Here is a 17,425-nt window from a genome sequence, read left to right on the forward strand (position 1 = left end):
TTAATCCAACTAAGACATGAATTTTAAACTACACCTCTACCCCAATAAAACGCTGTCCTTGGGAGCCAAAAAATCTTACCGTGTTATAGGTGAAACCGCGTTATATCGAACTTGCTTTGATCCAACGGAGTGCGCAGCCCCGTGACCCCGGAGCGCTGCTTTACCATGTTATATCCAAATTCGTGTTATATTGGGTCGCGTTATATCGGGGTAGAGGTGTACCAAGTATGTATGATTTTTTGGCCCTCCCCCCAAATGTATCAATTAAACTTTTGAGCAGGAACCAATGTATTCTTTGGATAAAAATTTACCCCTTGCTGCTGAATTGTGCTGTAGAATCTCAGATTTAATTTAAAAAAAATAAAATTAGATGTTTTCAGTCCTTAACAATTGCAGTAAAAATCATGAAAATGTGAACTACCTGAGTCTGCAGATAGTCTGAAACAATATCTCCAAGAGGTATGATTTGCACTATTACTCTCAATCAAGGCCTCATGGGCATCATGATTTCAAGGTCACAGAATTGGGCGTTTTCCAAAATGCTGCAGAATTCAGTACTTTTGCTGCAGCCAAGTGACTGACATTTTGTTTAACATTTCTTTGCCTTGGTGGGACCTGCTTGCAGCTGCCCCTTTAACTCCAATTTTACTTATAAGGAGAATCTGAGACAACTGGGGTGCATACACCCTGAACTGTTCCATGGAGATAGAACTAGAGTCCAGTTTACAGCCAGAAAGTGGTAAATCTAGAAATCCTAAGTGTAGTCTGATGAGCTGGGCTGCCTCAAAAATAGAAAAGCAGAAAAGGTCCAGGATACCAGAAACAAGCCAGGGACAAGCTCTCCCACATGGGGGAGGGGGAAAGAGAGATTTGCTGTGTGCCACCTGGACATCATCATCCAAGGCCCATGGAGACAGGCCACCTGGACAAAAACAACAAAACACAAAACAAACCAAAACCCACAATCTTTGTTGAATAGGTCTGTCATAACTATAAAGGGAAGGGTAACAGCTCTCCTGTGTACAGTACTATAAAATCCCTCCTGGCCAGAGACTCCAAAATCCTTTTACCTGTAAAGGGTTAAGCAGCTCGGGTAACCTGGCTGACACCTGACCCAAAGGACCAATAAGGGGACAAGATACTTTCAAATCTTGGGGGAGTGGGGGAGAAGGCTTTTGTTTGTGCTCTTTGTTTGGGAAGTTGTTCGCTCTTGGGACTAAGAGGGACCAGACATCAATCCAGGCTCTCCACATCTTTCTGAACAAGTCTCTCATATTTCAAACTTGTAAGTAAACAGCCAGGCAAGGCATGTTAGTTTACCTTTGTTTTCTCAACTTGTAAATGTACCTTTTACTAGGGCATTTACCTCTGTTTGCTGTAACTTTGAACCTAAGGCTAGGGGGGAGTCCTCTGGGCTCTTTAAGTTTGATTACCCTGTAAAGTTATTTTCCATCCTGATTTTACAGAGATGATTTTTACCTTTTCTTTAATTAAAAGCCTTCTTTTTAAGAACCTGATTGATTTTCCTTGTTTTTAGATCCAAGGGGGTTGGATCTATATTCACCAGGGAATTGGTGAAGAGTCTCTCAAGGCTACCCAGGGAAGGGAATTAGCATCGAGAGTGGTGGCAGCGGACCAGATCTAAGCTGGTAGTTAAGCTTAGAAGTTTCATGCAGGCCCCCACATTTGTACCCTAAAGTTCAAAGTGGGGAAGCAGCCTTGACAAGGTCATCAACTAGTTTTATGTTCTAGGAGTCGGTTATGTGTTTTGTAGGGAGGGGGGAGAAAATGGGAATGAAGAATATTTAAAGGAGGTAGATTCAAATAACATTGATATGGAATTTAGGCATTTTTATTTAGTTCCATTATGCCACTGAATAAGAACACAGAATTCTCCATATTGTATCAAGCTCATAGTTCATCTTGTCCTATATACCATCTGTGACGGGATGTATCAGTCCCACACTGGTACAGTAGGGGCTTAACCCTTCTCTCTTAGCTGAGGCCACACTCACACACCCCGCCCCTCTGCTGGGCATGCTCCAGCTGGAAGCAGGCTATAAAAAAAGCCAGTAGAGCTGTTCAGTCTGGGCTGATCGCCGACGGGGAAGGAGGTATGTCGCCAGGCCTATTGACGATGAGATACAGATGCCAGGGCCGGGCACCTGGGGAGGGAGGAAACACTGCAGCGGGTTTCCCCGAAGATTTTTTTGGCCTGGTATACACCAAGAAGTGTGAGACTACTGCACCTCTTGCCCAAGTGTCAGAAGGCCGGCCAGAAGGGGGTACCGAGGGCCCCCCTTGTGCCTTTGCCCGGGGTCAGGATCCCCTTTGAGCGTATTGGCCTAGAGTTGGTGGGGCCGCTGGAGAAGAGCAATACGGGCCACAAGTATATCCTCGTCGTGGTCGACTACGTGATGTGGTACCCGGAGGCTGTCCCTCCTTGGTCTACCATCCCCAAACGGATGGGTTAGTGGAGCGATTTAACAGGACCCTGAAGTCGATGCTGAGAAAGTTCGCGGAGGACAAGCACTGGGACAAGTTGTTCCCCACGCTCCTCTTTGCCGTGCAAGAGGTTCCACAGGCCTCCACCAGGTTTTCCCCATTTGAACTCCTCTATGGGAGGCAGCCCAGGGGAATCCTAGAGTTCCTGAGAGAGATATGGGAAGAACAGGAAAGCCGAGTTAGGGGGTCTGTCCAGTACATACTACGGTTGCGGGAACGGCTCCAAGAGCTGGGTACCTTGGCACAGGAGAACATGTTACAGGCCCAACACAGTCAAGAGAACCAGTACAACAGGGGAATGAAGATGAGGGTCTTTGAGCCCGGAGACTGGGTCCTGTTGTTATTACCCTCCTTGGAGTCTAAGCTGCTGGCCAAGTAGCAGGGCCCCTTTGAGGTGACCAGATGGGTAGGGCCCGTCAACTATGAAATGCGGATGCCAAGGCATCAGAGAGATGCACAGGTCTACCACATGAACCTCCTCAAGGCCTGGAAGGAATGTGAGGGCCTGATTATTGCCCCGTACCCACCAGAGCCTGAGCTGGGGCCACTGGCCGACAAACCCACGGAGCCAGGACCAGTGGCAATTGGCCAGGAGCTCGATACCCATCAGCAGGAACAGGTACGGCAGTTAGTATCTACCTTCCCCACTGTCTTGTCGGCCCGGCCAGGGAAAAAAACATGTGATCAGCCATCACACTGCTACGACCCCTGGACAGAAGGTAAGAGATAACCACTGCCTGCTCCCCAAGAAGATGTGGGGGGGTTGTGCAGAAGGAACTAGAAATGATTCTAGCCCTGGAAGTGATTGAGGAGTCCAGGAGTGAGTGGTGGAGCCCCATAGTACTGGTCCCCAAGGCTGATGAAGCCATCAGGTTCTGCATTGACTTCAGAAAGGTGAATGCCATCTCCCGGTTTGATGCATGCCCCACGCCCCGATTGGACAAACTGCTCGAGTGGCTAGGCGACGCGGAATTTATCTCCATCTTAGACCTAACCAAGGGATATTGGCAGATCCCCTTGACATCAGCTTCCCGGGAGAAGATGGCCTTTCCTACACCCTTTGGCCTCTACCAATTTACCATGATGCCTTTTGCTTTGCATGGGGCCGCAGCCACCTTCCAGGGGCTCATGAACCAAATACTGAGTCCCCATAATTCATACACTACTGTGTACATCGACGATATTGTCATCTATAGCGCCGGCTGGGAGGAACATCTCCAACACCTCGACAGCGTGCTGCAAGTCCTGGGAGATGTGGGCCTCACCACGAACCCGGACAAGTGTCACGTGGGCCAGCGAGAGGTGACTTACCTGGACTACACCGTGGGTAGGGAAAAACTACGCCCCTTACTGGACAAGGTGCAGGCCTTATGGGGCTACCCTACCCTCACGACAAAGAGGCAAGTATGGCAATTCATAGTTTTGGCAGGGTATTACTGCCGGTTTGTGCCCAACTTTGCCATGCTTGCCACCCCACTGATGGACTTGACAAAGAGCTCCCAGCCACGGAAAGTCCAGTGGTCAAAAGACTTTGAGGCCGCCTTCCAGTCCCTACAAGAGTGGCTGACAAGAGCCGCTACTGGACCAGCCTGACTTCACTAAACCCTTCACCCTCCAGACCGACACTTCAGAGGTAGGGCTGAGAGCAGTGCTGTCGCAAGAGTTGGAGGGGGAGGAACACCCCATCCTGTACCCCCAGGAGATCCGCTACTCAACAACAGAACGGGAGGTCCTGGCCGTTACGTGGGCTGTCGATGCCTTAAGGTATTACCTCTTGGGGAACCCCTTTTCTCTGGTAACTGACCACGCACCCCTCCGATGGATTAATAGCATGACGGAAACGAACGCATGAATCGTGCGCTGGTACCTATCACTCCAGCCCTACTCCTTCCATGCGCTGCACTGGCCAGGGAAGGCCCATGAGAACGCAGACTTCTTCTCCCGGGTGGGAGGAGGAGAAGGGGAAGAGGCACCGTCCGCGGACACCATCTTAAGGGGGAGAGTGCATCAGCCCCACACTGCTACAGCAGGGGTTAACCCTTCTCTCTTAGCTGAGGAGGCCACACATGTTCCAGCTGGAAGCAGGATATAAAAGCTAGCAGAGCAGCTCAGTCTGGGCTAACCGCCAGTGGGGTAGGAGTTCCTGAGGAAGGACTGCCTGCACTCCAAGACGCAGAGGCCAGCCAGTCAGAGACAGACCCCGACACACCGGCACGGGACGTCGCGGAGAGGGGAGAGACAAGAGAATCCCAGAGACGGAGGACTCCAGAGACTCGGATAGGAAGTGACCCAGGAAGGCTTTGCAGGGAAATGGTGACAGACCAAGACTCGGCGTGTTTCAGTCGGACCCCTGCTGAGCTAGTGGCGGGCAAACCCATCACCAACAGGGCCCTAGGTTGGGACCCGGTGGAGAGGGCAGGCCTGGTCCCTCTATCCTGGCCACTACCCACCCCTGGGTGATGGCCCAGCTCACCAGTAGTACTGACTCTGGCCATTGGGCCGCACTGCCCTGACAACAGGGGCTATAGTATTGACCCTGGCCATTGGACCACGCTGCCTTGACAGCAGGGGCTGTAGTATTGCCTCTGGCTGCACTGCCCTGACAGCAATAGCTGTGGTATTGATTTTGGCCAATAGGCCGCATTGCCCTGCTATCAAGGGTCGCATTAAGGACTGAGGTCCCTGAGACCCGGGGCACCCCTTCAAACTTGATCACAGGACTGTGACACACCCCTCCCCTGCCCCCATGGGGTGACAGGGTTATCAGCCCCGCGACACCATCTCACACAGTAGTCAGCATCAGATTTCTTAGAAGGTGCAGAAATACTGACATGGGATAATCCACCTCTCCCAGCTTAATCCTTAATAATTAGAGATTGGTTTAAACCCTGAAGCATGAGACTTCCCGTTCAATGCTCTTCTTTTAACTCTAGATATTCTTGTTATTCATGTAGTCATCCAATTTCCCTTTGAATCTTCCCAAGTTCTTGGTCTCAATGACATCCTGTAGCATCCAGTTTAGTTACATGTGAGTGAAATAAGCATTTTACTTCATTAGTTTTGAATTTGCCATCTTCCATTTTCTTTGAATGTTCCCTTATTTTGTAGTATGAAAAATGACAGATGCTCCTGATCTATCTTATTCACCTAATTTACAATATAAATAATTCCTATCTTGTCCTTTCAGTCTGGTGCACACAGACGGGGGCATATCGGGCATATGGGTCAGCAAGGAAAGCAGCATAGAGACGGTAGTGAGAAAAGGAAACTGAAGCAATGTTAGTTATCAGATTTAAGGAGACAGGGTGAGAATGTGAGAGGAAAACAAAGAACAGAAGAAAGGGTAGAGTTAAATAAAGCCTTAAAAGGAGAGGACAAGCAGCTTGAATCTGATATAAAATATCAGCAAGAGATACAGGGAGGAATGATGTGATCCAGTCGGTGGGTGAGAATTTTTTTTTTCCTCTTGCAAGGGAATGAAAGGGCGTTACATCGGAAATAAGGGAATATGTCACAGCAGTCAAATTGAGAGTTAACTAAAAGGCATGAACACCACATAAACAAAGAAAAAAAACTAAGTCTGCTTCTACTCCAAGCCTTATATCTGTGTCCTGGTTACCACTGAACAGAGTGTTGATACTATTTTGCAAGTGTTTTAGTCAAGACGACGTGGAGGAAAGTACTACTGTGGTACTTCATTTCCGGAGGGATATATGATATCTGGACTATATCATAATTGCTCTGAAATACACAAAATAAACAAAAACTCAAGGACTCTGCTATAAAGCCACCCATCCAAAAAGGCTCCCAGCTTGTACCAGCACAGAGAGCAGCTACCCCTCCAAACTCTGTAAAATCCATTTGATCTCTACAACACATACTACATTAATATCTAGAAATATTTAGCAATACCATGTTCGTGGATTGTGTGAACGGCTTCCAACATATTTTTCCAGTAGCTCTTTCGTTCCCATGGATTAATAGTCTTTTTCTTTTTAAGCCAGCTATTGAGATCAATATTTCCACATTCCATTACCATGTAGATATGCTGTTCAGTGATTTCACTAAAATAAATAATAAGTGCTATCATCATACTGAAATTAAATTTTAGAGAGTAACTGCTTTGAGGAATATTTTGAAAACTTAACTCATTTTAAAATGTTTACTCACTAATCATAAAGTCGGATGATCTTATCACTATGTTGCTGTAGCTTATTCAAATGAGCAATTTCATTCTTATAACTCTCAACGGTCAGTTGATCTGCTTCTTCAAGATTCACATATTTGACAGCATACAGCTGCTTCTTTTCATTCAATACCTGAAACACCTGCAAAACAGCAGAGAAACCAAAGTGCCCTCTTTATGCATTCCCAATGTTCCTTCACTTTGTGGTGTGTTTCATCACCACATCTAGAAATGGGCAAACAGCATTATTTTGGGAAGAAAATAACATTTCATTTTAGTTTACAGAGGAAATACTACAAGTTTCCCTATTTGGCCCCACAATACCTCACTTAGAAGAACAACCTCAAGGGATTCAGAAGGTAGTTCAGATTCTACAGTTCTTGGGCTCTCAACTGAACCCACTTGCACACTTAAGACTGAAAGTTAGGATGTGGACTTAGTTGGGGTTGTCCTGCTTTGAGCTAGTTGTACTAGATGACTTCTTGAGGTCGCTTCCAACCCATATCCTCTATGATTCTATGACAACCTACCAAGAGCTGGACTAGGATCACTGAAGACACATCAGATAGTCAACAGACACTCTCAGTAAATAAATTTAAATGACCATTGGACAGAGAACTGTGATTTAAAGTTACTGCCTAATTATTTTGTATGAAGTTTAACACCTTCCAGAGAGAATAGCAGTTTCTGACTTCCTGCTGCGTTTCCCATTTCATGTCTAGCATAACCACCTCTGTTGCCTTCTCCTCATATATTCCTCCCAACTTATCCAAGTTTCCAGGTCCCAGTCCCTGGAATAAAACTGTAGCCTATGCAAGTTCAAAACCAAATTTCCATCTCCACCAACACTTCAAGTCCCAGTTTTTCCCCTGTGGGCCCTTGTCAATTGCCAATATCAATACTGCTGCCTCCTCTCCAGTTTGGCTCCTGTCTCTTAAGAGTGAACCTATGGATGTCTAAACACAAAACGAAAACTGCCTGCCAATTAAAAAAGTATAGATAAAATTCTGTTAAAAAAAAGTTGACAGGAAGAGCTATAAACATAAATCAAATCCAAAACTGCTTTGAAATCACAATTGTTAAGATTATATGTAATCTGGATACTGTATAGGATTTTTTGTGCAGAAATTGTTTCTTTACTGGCATCCAAATACATCAGCAAGGTTTTTTTGTGTATTTGTTTTTAAGATAGCATCCCTGCATTTCCCCTTAGCACTCTTATAGGGAAGAAACCTACTGAGAACACCGGGGTGTGGTAATTACAACATGAGTGTGCATGCATGTTCAAATTCCAAGGTTAAATACAAATTCTGGGGTGGGAGGGATGCCAACTTCTCAGGTCCACCAGACAACTGATTTGTTTAAATTCATGCAGAGGTTTCAGCTTAAAAAAAGTTGATTCACATATCCTGTTGAGGAGTAACTGCGAATAATGAAACATCATGAAGAGGGCTGAATAAGATTTAGGTTAAGTACCTTCCCAGGTATGATGGGAAAGCCAGTTTTGGAATATTTACACATCTATTCAGCATAAGACATTACATGATCTGGTGCAGGGATCGGCAACCTTTGGCCCGCGGCCCGCCAGGGTAAGCCCCCTGGCAGGCCGGGCCGGTTTGTTTACCTGCCACGTCCACAGGTTCTGCCAATCGCGGCGCCCACTGACCGTGGTTCGCCGCTCCAGGCCAATGGGGGCTGCGGGAAGCAGCGCGGGGGTGATGGGCTACATGTCAAAGGTTGCCGATCCCTGATTTGGTGGATTGAGCTCAGGGTCCTTTGACCTGCCTGCAACTGAAACAGTCTATTGGATTTACAAAATGGTTTAGCTCTATTCAGATAGAAGGATAATACCCCTCCTGACATCTAGAGTATGGAGAACAATCTCCAGGTTGGAAGTATGAGATTTTGGAAAGAAAACTTGCAGGTATACGATCTGATTCAGCTGCAATTCGGAAGTCGCTTTCGGAAGAAACCTGGGTTGTAAGAACACCTTATTCTTGTAGAACATTGTGAAGTGGGGGGGGAGGGGGGAAATCTGCCATTAAGATGCCACTAGAAAGGCTGTTTTCCTAGATAAATTCAGGAAGGAGCAGGTGGCCATTGATTCAAGGGGGTGGGGGGTTGTGAGGCTTTTGAGACCCAAGTTCAGATCCCAGATAGGAGCAGAAACTTTTAATGCTGGGAAGAGATTCCCCAGGCCTTTCATGAACCTTGTGGTTATGGGGTGAGCAAATAAAGAAAGCCCCTTGATAGTAGTATGAAAGGCTGTTAGGGCTGCCAGATAAACCTTGATGGAATTAAGGGACGGTCCTGATTTCTTAAGCTGTAGCAGGTACTCCAGGACAAGCGAAAGCAGGGCAGATTCTGGATCAGCATTGTGGAGTTCACACCAGTGGCCAAATCTTGTCCACTTTTTGAAGGTAAATAGTTCTGGTGGAAAATTTTCTACTATTTAATAGAACGCGTTGTAACTCAGCAGAGCAAGATGACTCTAGCTCCACAAACCATTGAGGTACCAGCTCTTGGAGGTGAAGAATGCCAAAGCTGGGATGTCTCAGACTACAGGCATCCTGGGAGAGGAGCTAAGGAACGATTGGGAGATCTGTCGGAGGAAAAAGAGCTAGATGCAACATATAAGGGAATCATACTTCCCTTAACCACATCGGGGTAATTAGAATGATACTGGAGTTGTCCTATTTAATCTTTTTTATCTTCATCCAAGGCTGGAGGAAGGCATTCCCCAGGGAATTGCAAGCTAATCCTCCTCTCTCCCCTTGAGTAAAATGGCATTTTTTGTTTGTAGGTCTACTTCTGGAAACACTGAACTCCAAAAGATTCTGACCAGAACCTGGGGATCGAAATCCCAATCAGTCTTAGGAGAAGCACATGCTGAGTTTGTTGGTTGTAACATTCTGTATGCCAGGTAGATACACTGAGATCCTTATGTGATACTTTATGAACCAATTCCGCAATTTTATTGCCTCAGCACTGAGGACATGGGATCTTGCCCTTCCTTGGCAACTGATATAAAACATGAAAGCCATGCTGTCTGTCATGACTTTGATGGATCTGGGTCTCATGAAAAGAAGGAAATGAAGACCTGCATTTTTGACCACTCTGAGCTCTAGAAAGCCGATATGGAGGGTGGTCTCTTGGGGTGAGCAGCTGCTTTGTGCTGTCAGAGCACCAAGATGCACCCCCCATTCTAACAGAAAGGCATGCGGGTCATGGTTACTGTTGGTACTGGTTGGAAGAAGGGGACCTCTGTCCCTACATTATGCTTAATCTTCCACTAGTCTTGGGAATGTTGTACCTGCTGGGGAACAGACACTTGCTTGTCTAGACTGTATCTGTTTGGAGAGTAAACTGTTCTGAGCCACTCCTGGAAACAGTGGAGGTGTAACCTGGCATGCTCTGTTACAACAGTGCAAGCTGCTGTGTGATCCAGAAGCTGACGGCAGTTTTTGACTGAGGTCAGAGCTGTCCTGAATCATTTTTGACAAGTCTTGATAATACCCAGAACCAGTCCATGGTGAAAGATGCCCTGGATGTCAGGGAATCCAAGAAGGCCTCTATGAATTGTACATTCTGAACAGGAGTTAGTATGGATTTTTTTTATGTTCAGCTGAAGGCCCAGTTCCAAAGACAGAGAAAGTGTTGATCTTGTGGCAGATAACACCTTTTGGTAGGATTGATCCGAGTAGCCAACCGTCAAGGTAGAGGAATACCAAAATAGCCCAACCACGCAGGTAAGCAGCCACTACCTACAGGACCTTCTAGAACAGTGTTTCTCAATGACCGATCCGTGGACAGGCACCGGTTAGTGGCAGCCTCCTTGCCAGTTCCTGAGATTTTCCCAACACAGAATATTAATATTTAAAATGTAAAGGGTTTTTTGTGCTTGCATTTCACATCACTATATTCAATTATTTCTGAACATAAACAAACAAACCGACTACGTTGCCATCGTGCTGATATGCAAAGCACATTTGCATGCATTTGTTGGAAGGAAGTAGTTAGCAGTGAGTGAAAGTTAAATTCTAGTAAAAAACTTACTTAGCTAAACCAGACAATGTCATTGTCAAAGAAGTTACCTCTGGATTGATTTTTTGGGACTAACAAAAGTTCAGAAAAACAGAGATGCGAGTGACTCCAAACATGACAAGGAAGAAGGGTGAGAAAAGAAAAGGAAACGTTCGGCCTTCAGTCAAAAATGTGATTCGTCTTACATGAGTATGGATTTGTTGCAAGTGAGGATGTAGAATAGCTGAAAACTCTGTGTTGTGTGTGGCACAACTCTAAACAAATGATGCTATGAAACCTTCAAAAATGATTTGACACATTGAAAAAGACAGTTACCTGTTTCGTAACTAGTGTTCAAGATGTGTTGCTCACTGTAGGTGTGTGTGCTCACAACATGCACTGGTGCCGGAAGTTTTTCCCTCGGAGGTATCCGTAGGGGACAGACTCTGGCACCCTCTGGAGTGGTGCCCGTATGGTGCAGTATAAGGGGCACTGCCGGCTCCTCCCACCCTCAGTTCCTTCTTGCCAGAAACTCCGATAGTGGGGAAGGAGGGTGGGTCATGGAATGGACACGAGCAACACATCCTGAAGAACACCAGTTACGAAACAAGTAAAGGTCTTTTCTTTGAGTGCTTGCTCATGTCCATTCCATTGTAGATGACTCCCAAGCAGTGCCACCGGAGGCAGGTCAGAGTTCATGGATGTGTCGATTGCAACACAGCTCTGCCGAATCCAGCGTCATCTCTGTCCTGCTTGGTAATGGCATAATGTGTCATGAACGTGTATACTGATGACCACATAGAGGTTCTGCAGATGTCCTGGATGCGGACATGTACTAGGAAGGCCGCCAAGGATGCTTGTGCCCTGGTCGAGTGGGCCTTTATTATAGGTGGTGGTTTGGTCCATGCCAACTCATAACAGGTTCGGATGCACGATGTGATTCAGTTAGAGATCCTCTGCAAGGACACTGGTAAGCCTTTCATCCTGTCCGTTGTCACAATAAAGAGTTGGGTCTACTTGCAGAAGGCCTTGGTTCGCTCCAAGTAGAAGGCCAGGGTGTGCTGGACATCCAAGGTGTGCAGCCGCCTCTCCTCCGCAGTTGAGTGCGGCTTTGGACAGAGAACCCAGAGAAAGATATCCTGGTTAATACGAAAGTGAGACACCATCTTAATCCAAAACGCTGGGTGGGGTCGCAGCTGGACCTTGTCATTGCAGAAAACCGTGTACAGGGGCTCCGAAGTGAGGGCTTTAATCTCAGAGACTCGCCTCACTGAGGTAATGGCTACAAGAAAAGCTACCTTCCATGACAGATGTGATGAGGAGGAGGCCAGTGGCTCAAAGGGAGGCCCCGTGAGCCTCAAGAGGACAAGGTTGAGGTCCCATTGCGGAATCGGATCCCGAACAAGTGAGAAGAGCTGGCTCTAGTCTTTTCAGGAACCAGACAGACATGTCATGTGAGAACATGGATTTTCCCTGGACCTGTGAGTGGAAAACCACGTGTCTGCCAGGTGCACCTTGATGAAGGCAAGTGCAAGGCCTTGCTTCTTAAGGTGGAGCAGGTAATCAAGGATGGATGCACAGGTGACCATGTCAGGGAAATGCCATGCTCCTCCGCCCACCAGGAGAGCTGCCTCCACTTTGCCAGGTAAGTCGTTCTGGTGGAGGGCTTTCTGCTTTCCAAGAGGACCTGTTGTACCTGGCTGGAGCAGGCCCTTTCCTCCGGGTTCAGCCACTCAGCAACCAAGCCATGAGGTGGAGGGAGGGAAGGCGGGTGCAGGAGCTGACCGTGGTCTTGTGAGGGTCCATGAGCGTGCCGAACCAGTGCTGGTGAGGCCACGCTGGGGCAATCATGATGACTCTCGCCTTGTCTCTTTTGACCTTTGCTAGGACCCTGCTGACCAGTGGAATCAGCAGGAATGCGTACATTAGATCCCCTTTCCATGACAGAAGGAAGGCATTGGAGATGGAGTTCTTGCTTAAGCCCTGGAGAGAGCAGAATTGCTGGCACTTCCTGTTCTGTCTCATGGCGATCAGGTCCACTCGGGGAGCTCCCCACCATCAGAAGAGTACCTGGACGACCTCTGGATGGAGGGACCACTCTTGAGGAGAGAAGAAGAAGGACCTGCTGAGGCAATCTGCCAGTGCATTCTAGACGCCGGGGAGCTGCAATGCCTCAAGGTGGATGTCACTGATATGGGACTTGCCCAGGCATCTCGGACAGCTACTATGAGGATTGCTGATGGGCATAGTTTTCTTTAGAGTGATTGCAAGGTTTGAAGCCAGGGAATCAGGGCATGCTCAATCTCTAGGCTAAGTCCTGTCTGGGACGAACTACCTACCTACACTAAGGGAAACTAATAACTTTTACTATTTACAGGGAAAAGTTCGTGTCAACGGACTGAGAAAGAGGTTGCCGAAGCAAGATGATGTTCCAGCACCGTCACTGGCGGTAATAAGGAACTGACGGTAGCGGGAGCATGTGGCATCCCTTATACCGTGCCATACAGGCGCCACTCGAGAGGGTACCAGAGATGGTCCCCTACGGATACTGCTGAGGGAAAAACTTCCAGCATCAGTGCATGTGGCGAGCACACGCACCTACAATGGAATGGACATGAGGAAGCACTCAAAAAACCCCAAACATTCAAATGTAAAAGAAAAGCCAGTGGAATTCTTCCAATGGAAACAAGAGGAAGTAAAGGGGCAAAAGATAGTATTGCACACGCAGTAATGTTAAATGAAGATTTGTTAAAAACATCGTATCTGCTGTCCCTACACATAGCTAAATGCAAGTCACCATTTACAGGTGATGAAGAGCTAATCGTGCATTCAGTAACAGATGTCTGTCACAAAGTCTTGGGTGATGCAGCTGCCAAAAAAGCAAGTTGCATTCCACTGTCAAATGATAATGTCTCACATCAAATCACTGATATTGCAGAATATATCAAAGCTCAGTTGATAGAAAGGGTGCAAGAGTCAAGCTGGTTTGCAATTCAGTTGGAGAAGTCAATGGACATTTCTAATGCAGCATTTCTTATTGTTTATGTGCGTTATGCCTATGAAGGCGCGTTTCATGTGAAGAACCCTGCTGTGAAGAACTGCCACAAAACACAAGAGGTGCAGAAAGGTTCTGGGTCCTAAACGTGTATGTGACAGGACACAGACTTGAGTGGGGCCACTGTGTTGGAATTTGCACAGTTGGAGCAGCCACAATGATAGACAGACATTCAGGGGTAGTAGCAAGAGTGATGGAAGTTGCACCAGTTGCTCAGGCAACACACTGCTTTATTCGTCAAGGTCTTGGCAGTCAAGAAATGGTCTCCAGAGCTTAATGATGTCCTCGGTATAGTTGTTAAAATTGTGAATTTTGTGAAAGCAAATTGACTAGTTCTCGCATCTTTGCTACAATGTGTGAAGAAATGGAGTTCAAATACCATCACTTATTATTACTCGCTGAAGTGTGGTGGTTATCCCATGGCAAAATATTTATCCGAGTGTATGATCTGCAACATGAACTTCAAGCCTTTCTGTCTCAAAAGAAGTCTCCTCTGACAGCATACTTTCAGAATTTACAATGGCTCACCAAACTTGCATATTTGGCAGATATATTTGATCACTTTAATCAGTTCAATCTCTCTATGCGGGGAAGTATATCGAGTGTCTTTGTATTGGCTGCCAAGATCATGACCTTTAAAAAATAAAGCTTCAAGTCTGGAAAGAGAGAGTCAGGCACGACTGTTATGACATGTTCCCATCTTTTGCATTTCTGGCTCTTGATGACAGTAAAGATGTGGATCTGCTTCTCCTCTGTGAAATAATGGTATCACTTCTAAAATCAGTTCTCCAAAAGTTCGAGGACTATTTCCTATCATATTCTGATCCAACGAAAGGAAAGCAATGGGTTCATGAGCAATTCTCCTCTCTAGAAACTGAGACCTCTCTATCATCATTGGAAGACAAGTTGCTGGAACTGTCAAGTGATGAAGGTCTGAAGTTACAGTTTCATGAAGTTACTCTACCTGTTTTCTGGATCACAGTCAGAAGTGAATAACCACAACTCATTGAACTCGCTGTCAAAACTTTGCTCCTGTTCCATTCCACATACCTCTGTGAAATTGGATTTTCAGCAATGACTGCAATGAAAACAAAAAACCGCAATCAGCTGAGCATTGAAAAGATGCTCAGAGTGTCTTTGTCAAACATTCATCCCAGGATTAAAAGACTTGTGTCTACAAGACAGGCACAAGCATCTCATTAACAGTATGGTGAGTGAATCCATCTGATTTTTTTTTATTATTGTTTTAAAACTGAATCAATTGAATTATCTGTATAAAATGAGATATACAATTGTAGACAAAATTATTGGTACCCTTCATTTTCATACCACATAACTGATTGAACTCTACTTTATTTTAACAAACAAACAGAACTGGAGTATTGGCCCTGTGTTGGTAAGAAAGAAAGAAAAATGCTTTACATGCAGATAGTACAAAAAAAGAAAGGCCTGGCAATATTGAAAAAAGAGCAAGAAATACCAGTGAAACACTGTTCATTTTTTCCCCCTCTCAAGCAGTTCATGACAGTTGAGGATGACAGCAAGCTAGTCCCCGCTATCAAAAAGGTTGAGAAACACTGTTCTACAACATTCTTGGAGCCGAGGAGAGGCGAAAGAGGAGCACCAGATACTGAAAAAGATCTTGGCCTACCACAAATGAGAGGAATCTCTTGTGAGGTATGTGTATCACTATATGGAAGTATGTGTATCACTACATATCCTAGAGGTTGAAGGCAGAAAACCAATCCCTTAAATCTAGAGATGCAATTATAGCTTCCAGGATCACCATTCTGTACTTCGTGGATCTCATGAATTTGTTTAGGAGTCTCAGATCTAAGATTGGTCTCCACTTACTGCTCTTCTTTGGTACGAGGAAACAGTTCAAATAGACATCCTTTCCCCTGTGTTGAGCGGGTACTGGTTCTATTGCTCCTAAACAAAGAAGAGTGTTTATTTTCTGTCTTACTAGGAACTTGTGAGGGGGTCCCTGAAGAGGGGCAGAAAAGGGGAACGAGGAGGAGAGAGGGAGGGAAAGTCAGTGGTGTAGCCTGATATTGCTTCCAGCACCCATTTGTTCAAGATAATATATTCCCATGCATGCTGTAAATGGGAGAGTCAGTTTCCAAATGGGTGAAGGTGGGCAAAACAATGAAGCTGGCAGGTTAACGAGAGGGGAATTTGAACCCTTGACTGTCCCGTCAAAAGTGTCATTTTGATGACGACACCTGTTGTGAAGCCACATCAGATGGGTGTATAGGGTCTCTTTCTCTTGAACCTGTGCCTCCTTCCTGGGAAATTCTGTGGGTCTCTGGAATCCAGAGAATTGCAAAGGGCAGGATCTTTCGGCCGTTTGCAATCTGATGACCTTCCATTTGTTTGCAGGAGCGTAGATGCCTAATGAGCGAAAAGTGGTCCTGGAATCTTTAATGGTATGTAATGACTTGTCAAGGTTCTCTGCAAACAACTTCAGTTCATCAAATGGGAAATCCCCTACTGTATTCTGGACTTCTTTGTGGAAGCCAGACAACTGTAGCCAGGAAATCCTATGCACCATCACAACTGCGGAAATGAAACGGGCTGTAGTGTCTGCAGTATTGAGAGCTGTCTGCAACAGTCTTCTTGCCACTAACTGTCCCTCAGCAACAGTGGCCTGGAATTGTTCCCTTTTATCTGGAGGAAGGTGTTCAATAAATGATTCAAACTTTGTGTAGTTGGTGAAGTTTTACTTAGCCATCAGCACTTGATAATTCATAATCTCTGCTGCAGGGAGTGGACTTTTAATTGAGTTGTTTGCCTTCCTTGTTCACTGTGTCAATAACCAGAGAATTGGGAAGTGGGTGAGAGAAGAGGAATTCAGAGTCCTTGATGGGGACATAATATTTTTTGTCAGCCCTTTACAAGTGGGTGTCATTGTAGCCAAGGTTTGCTAAATGGTTCCAGCAGAGACTCATTAATAGGGAGGGCAACTCTAGATGGTATCACAGAGCGCAGAATGTCCAACAGCTTGTGTTGGGATTCTTTGACCTCCTCAGGGGATATCTGCAGAGAGTCTGCCACCTGCTTAACGAAGTCCTGGAACTGCTGAAAATCATCAAACATTGATGGTGGAAGAAGAGGCATCAGGGTCTCATTCGGCAAAGAAGATGAGATTGTGGTTTGAGGCATGGCTTCTGTGTCTACCCTGGTCTCCTGTTCCTCAAGGAGAAGCTTGGATTGCTTTATTATCCTGCTGGGATAGGGTCGGGGCCCTAGAAAATGGAGGATAAGCTGGCCAGGGATCCCAATATGGCCAGAGGTCCATACGGGTGAGGGAGTGGCATCCAGGGTTGCTCCCATCAGAAGTCATGAGGCCCCAGAACATCTTCCCTACCCTTTCAGCGTAAGGGTGCATCTGAGAATCCTGCAATGAAATAGATGAAGTGGAGGGAAGTTCATAGTCACCATTCTCTTCGTCTAATGGAGGAGCTCCCACAGAAAAGGGAGGCGATGGTACTGGGGATGTAAAAGGAACTGGAGACCAAAGGTTCTTAGTACTGAAAGGTGCTTGGTAACTGCCAGCAGCAGAGACTTTGGTTCAGCAGTCACTGTTAAGTCTTGTTGGTACCTAAAATCCTGGGTACTGAATGTTGCTGCAGCATTGATAGATGTTGCAGTAC

At 46.1% G+C, this 17,425-nt stretch overlaps 1 protein-coding gene across 2 annotated transcripts in view; it reads right to left on the reverse strand.

Annotated features, from left to right (window-relative positions):
* TTK (TTK protein kinase) overlaps positions 1–17,425 on the reverse strand; it is a 98,493-nt gene that overhangs the window by 20,276 nt on the left and 60,792 nt on the right. For both annotated transcript variants that reach the window (XM_054021397.1, XM_054021396.1), the window contains exons 15-16: positions 6,676–6,833; positions 6,418–6,569 (exon numbers count right to left, since the gene is read on the reverse strand). In XM_054021397.1, coding sequence (XP_053877372.1) covers positions 6,418–6,569; positions 6,676–6,833 — 310 coding nt within the window. The remainder of the gene's footprint in view (positions 1–6,417; positions 6,570–6,675; positions 6,834–17,425) is intronic.

Source organism: Malaclemys terrapin, chromosome 3 (assembly GCF_027887155.1).
Source record: "Malaclemys terrapin pileata isolate rMalTer1 chromosome 3, rMalTer1.hap1, whole genome shotgun sequence".
Taxonomy (NCBI): Eukaryota; Metazoa; Chordata; order Testudines; family Emydidae; genus Malaclemys; species Malaclemys terrapin.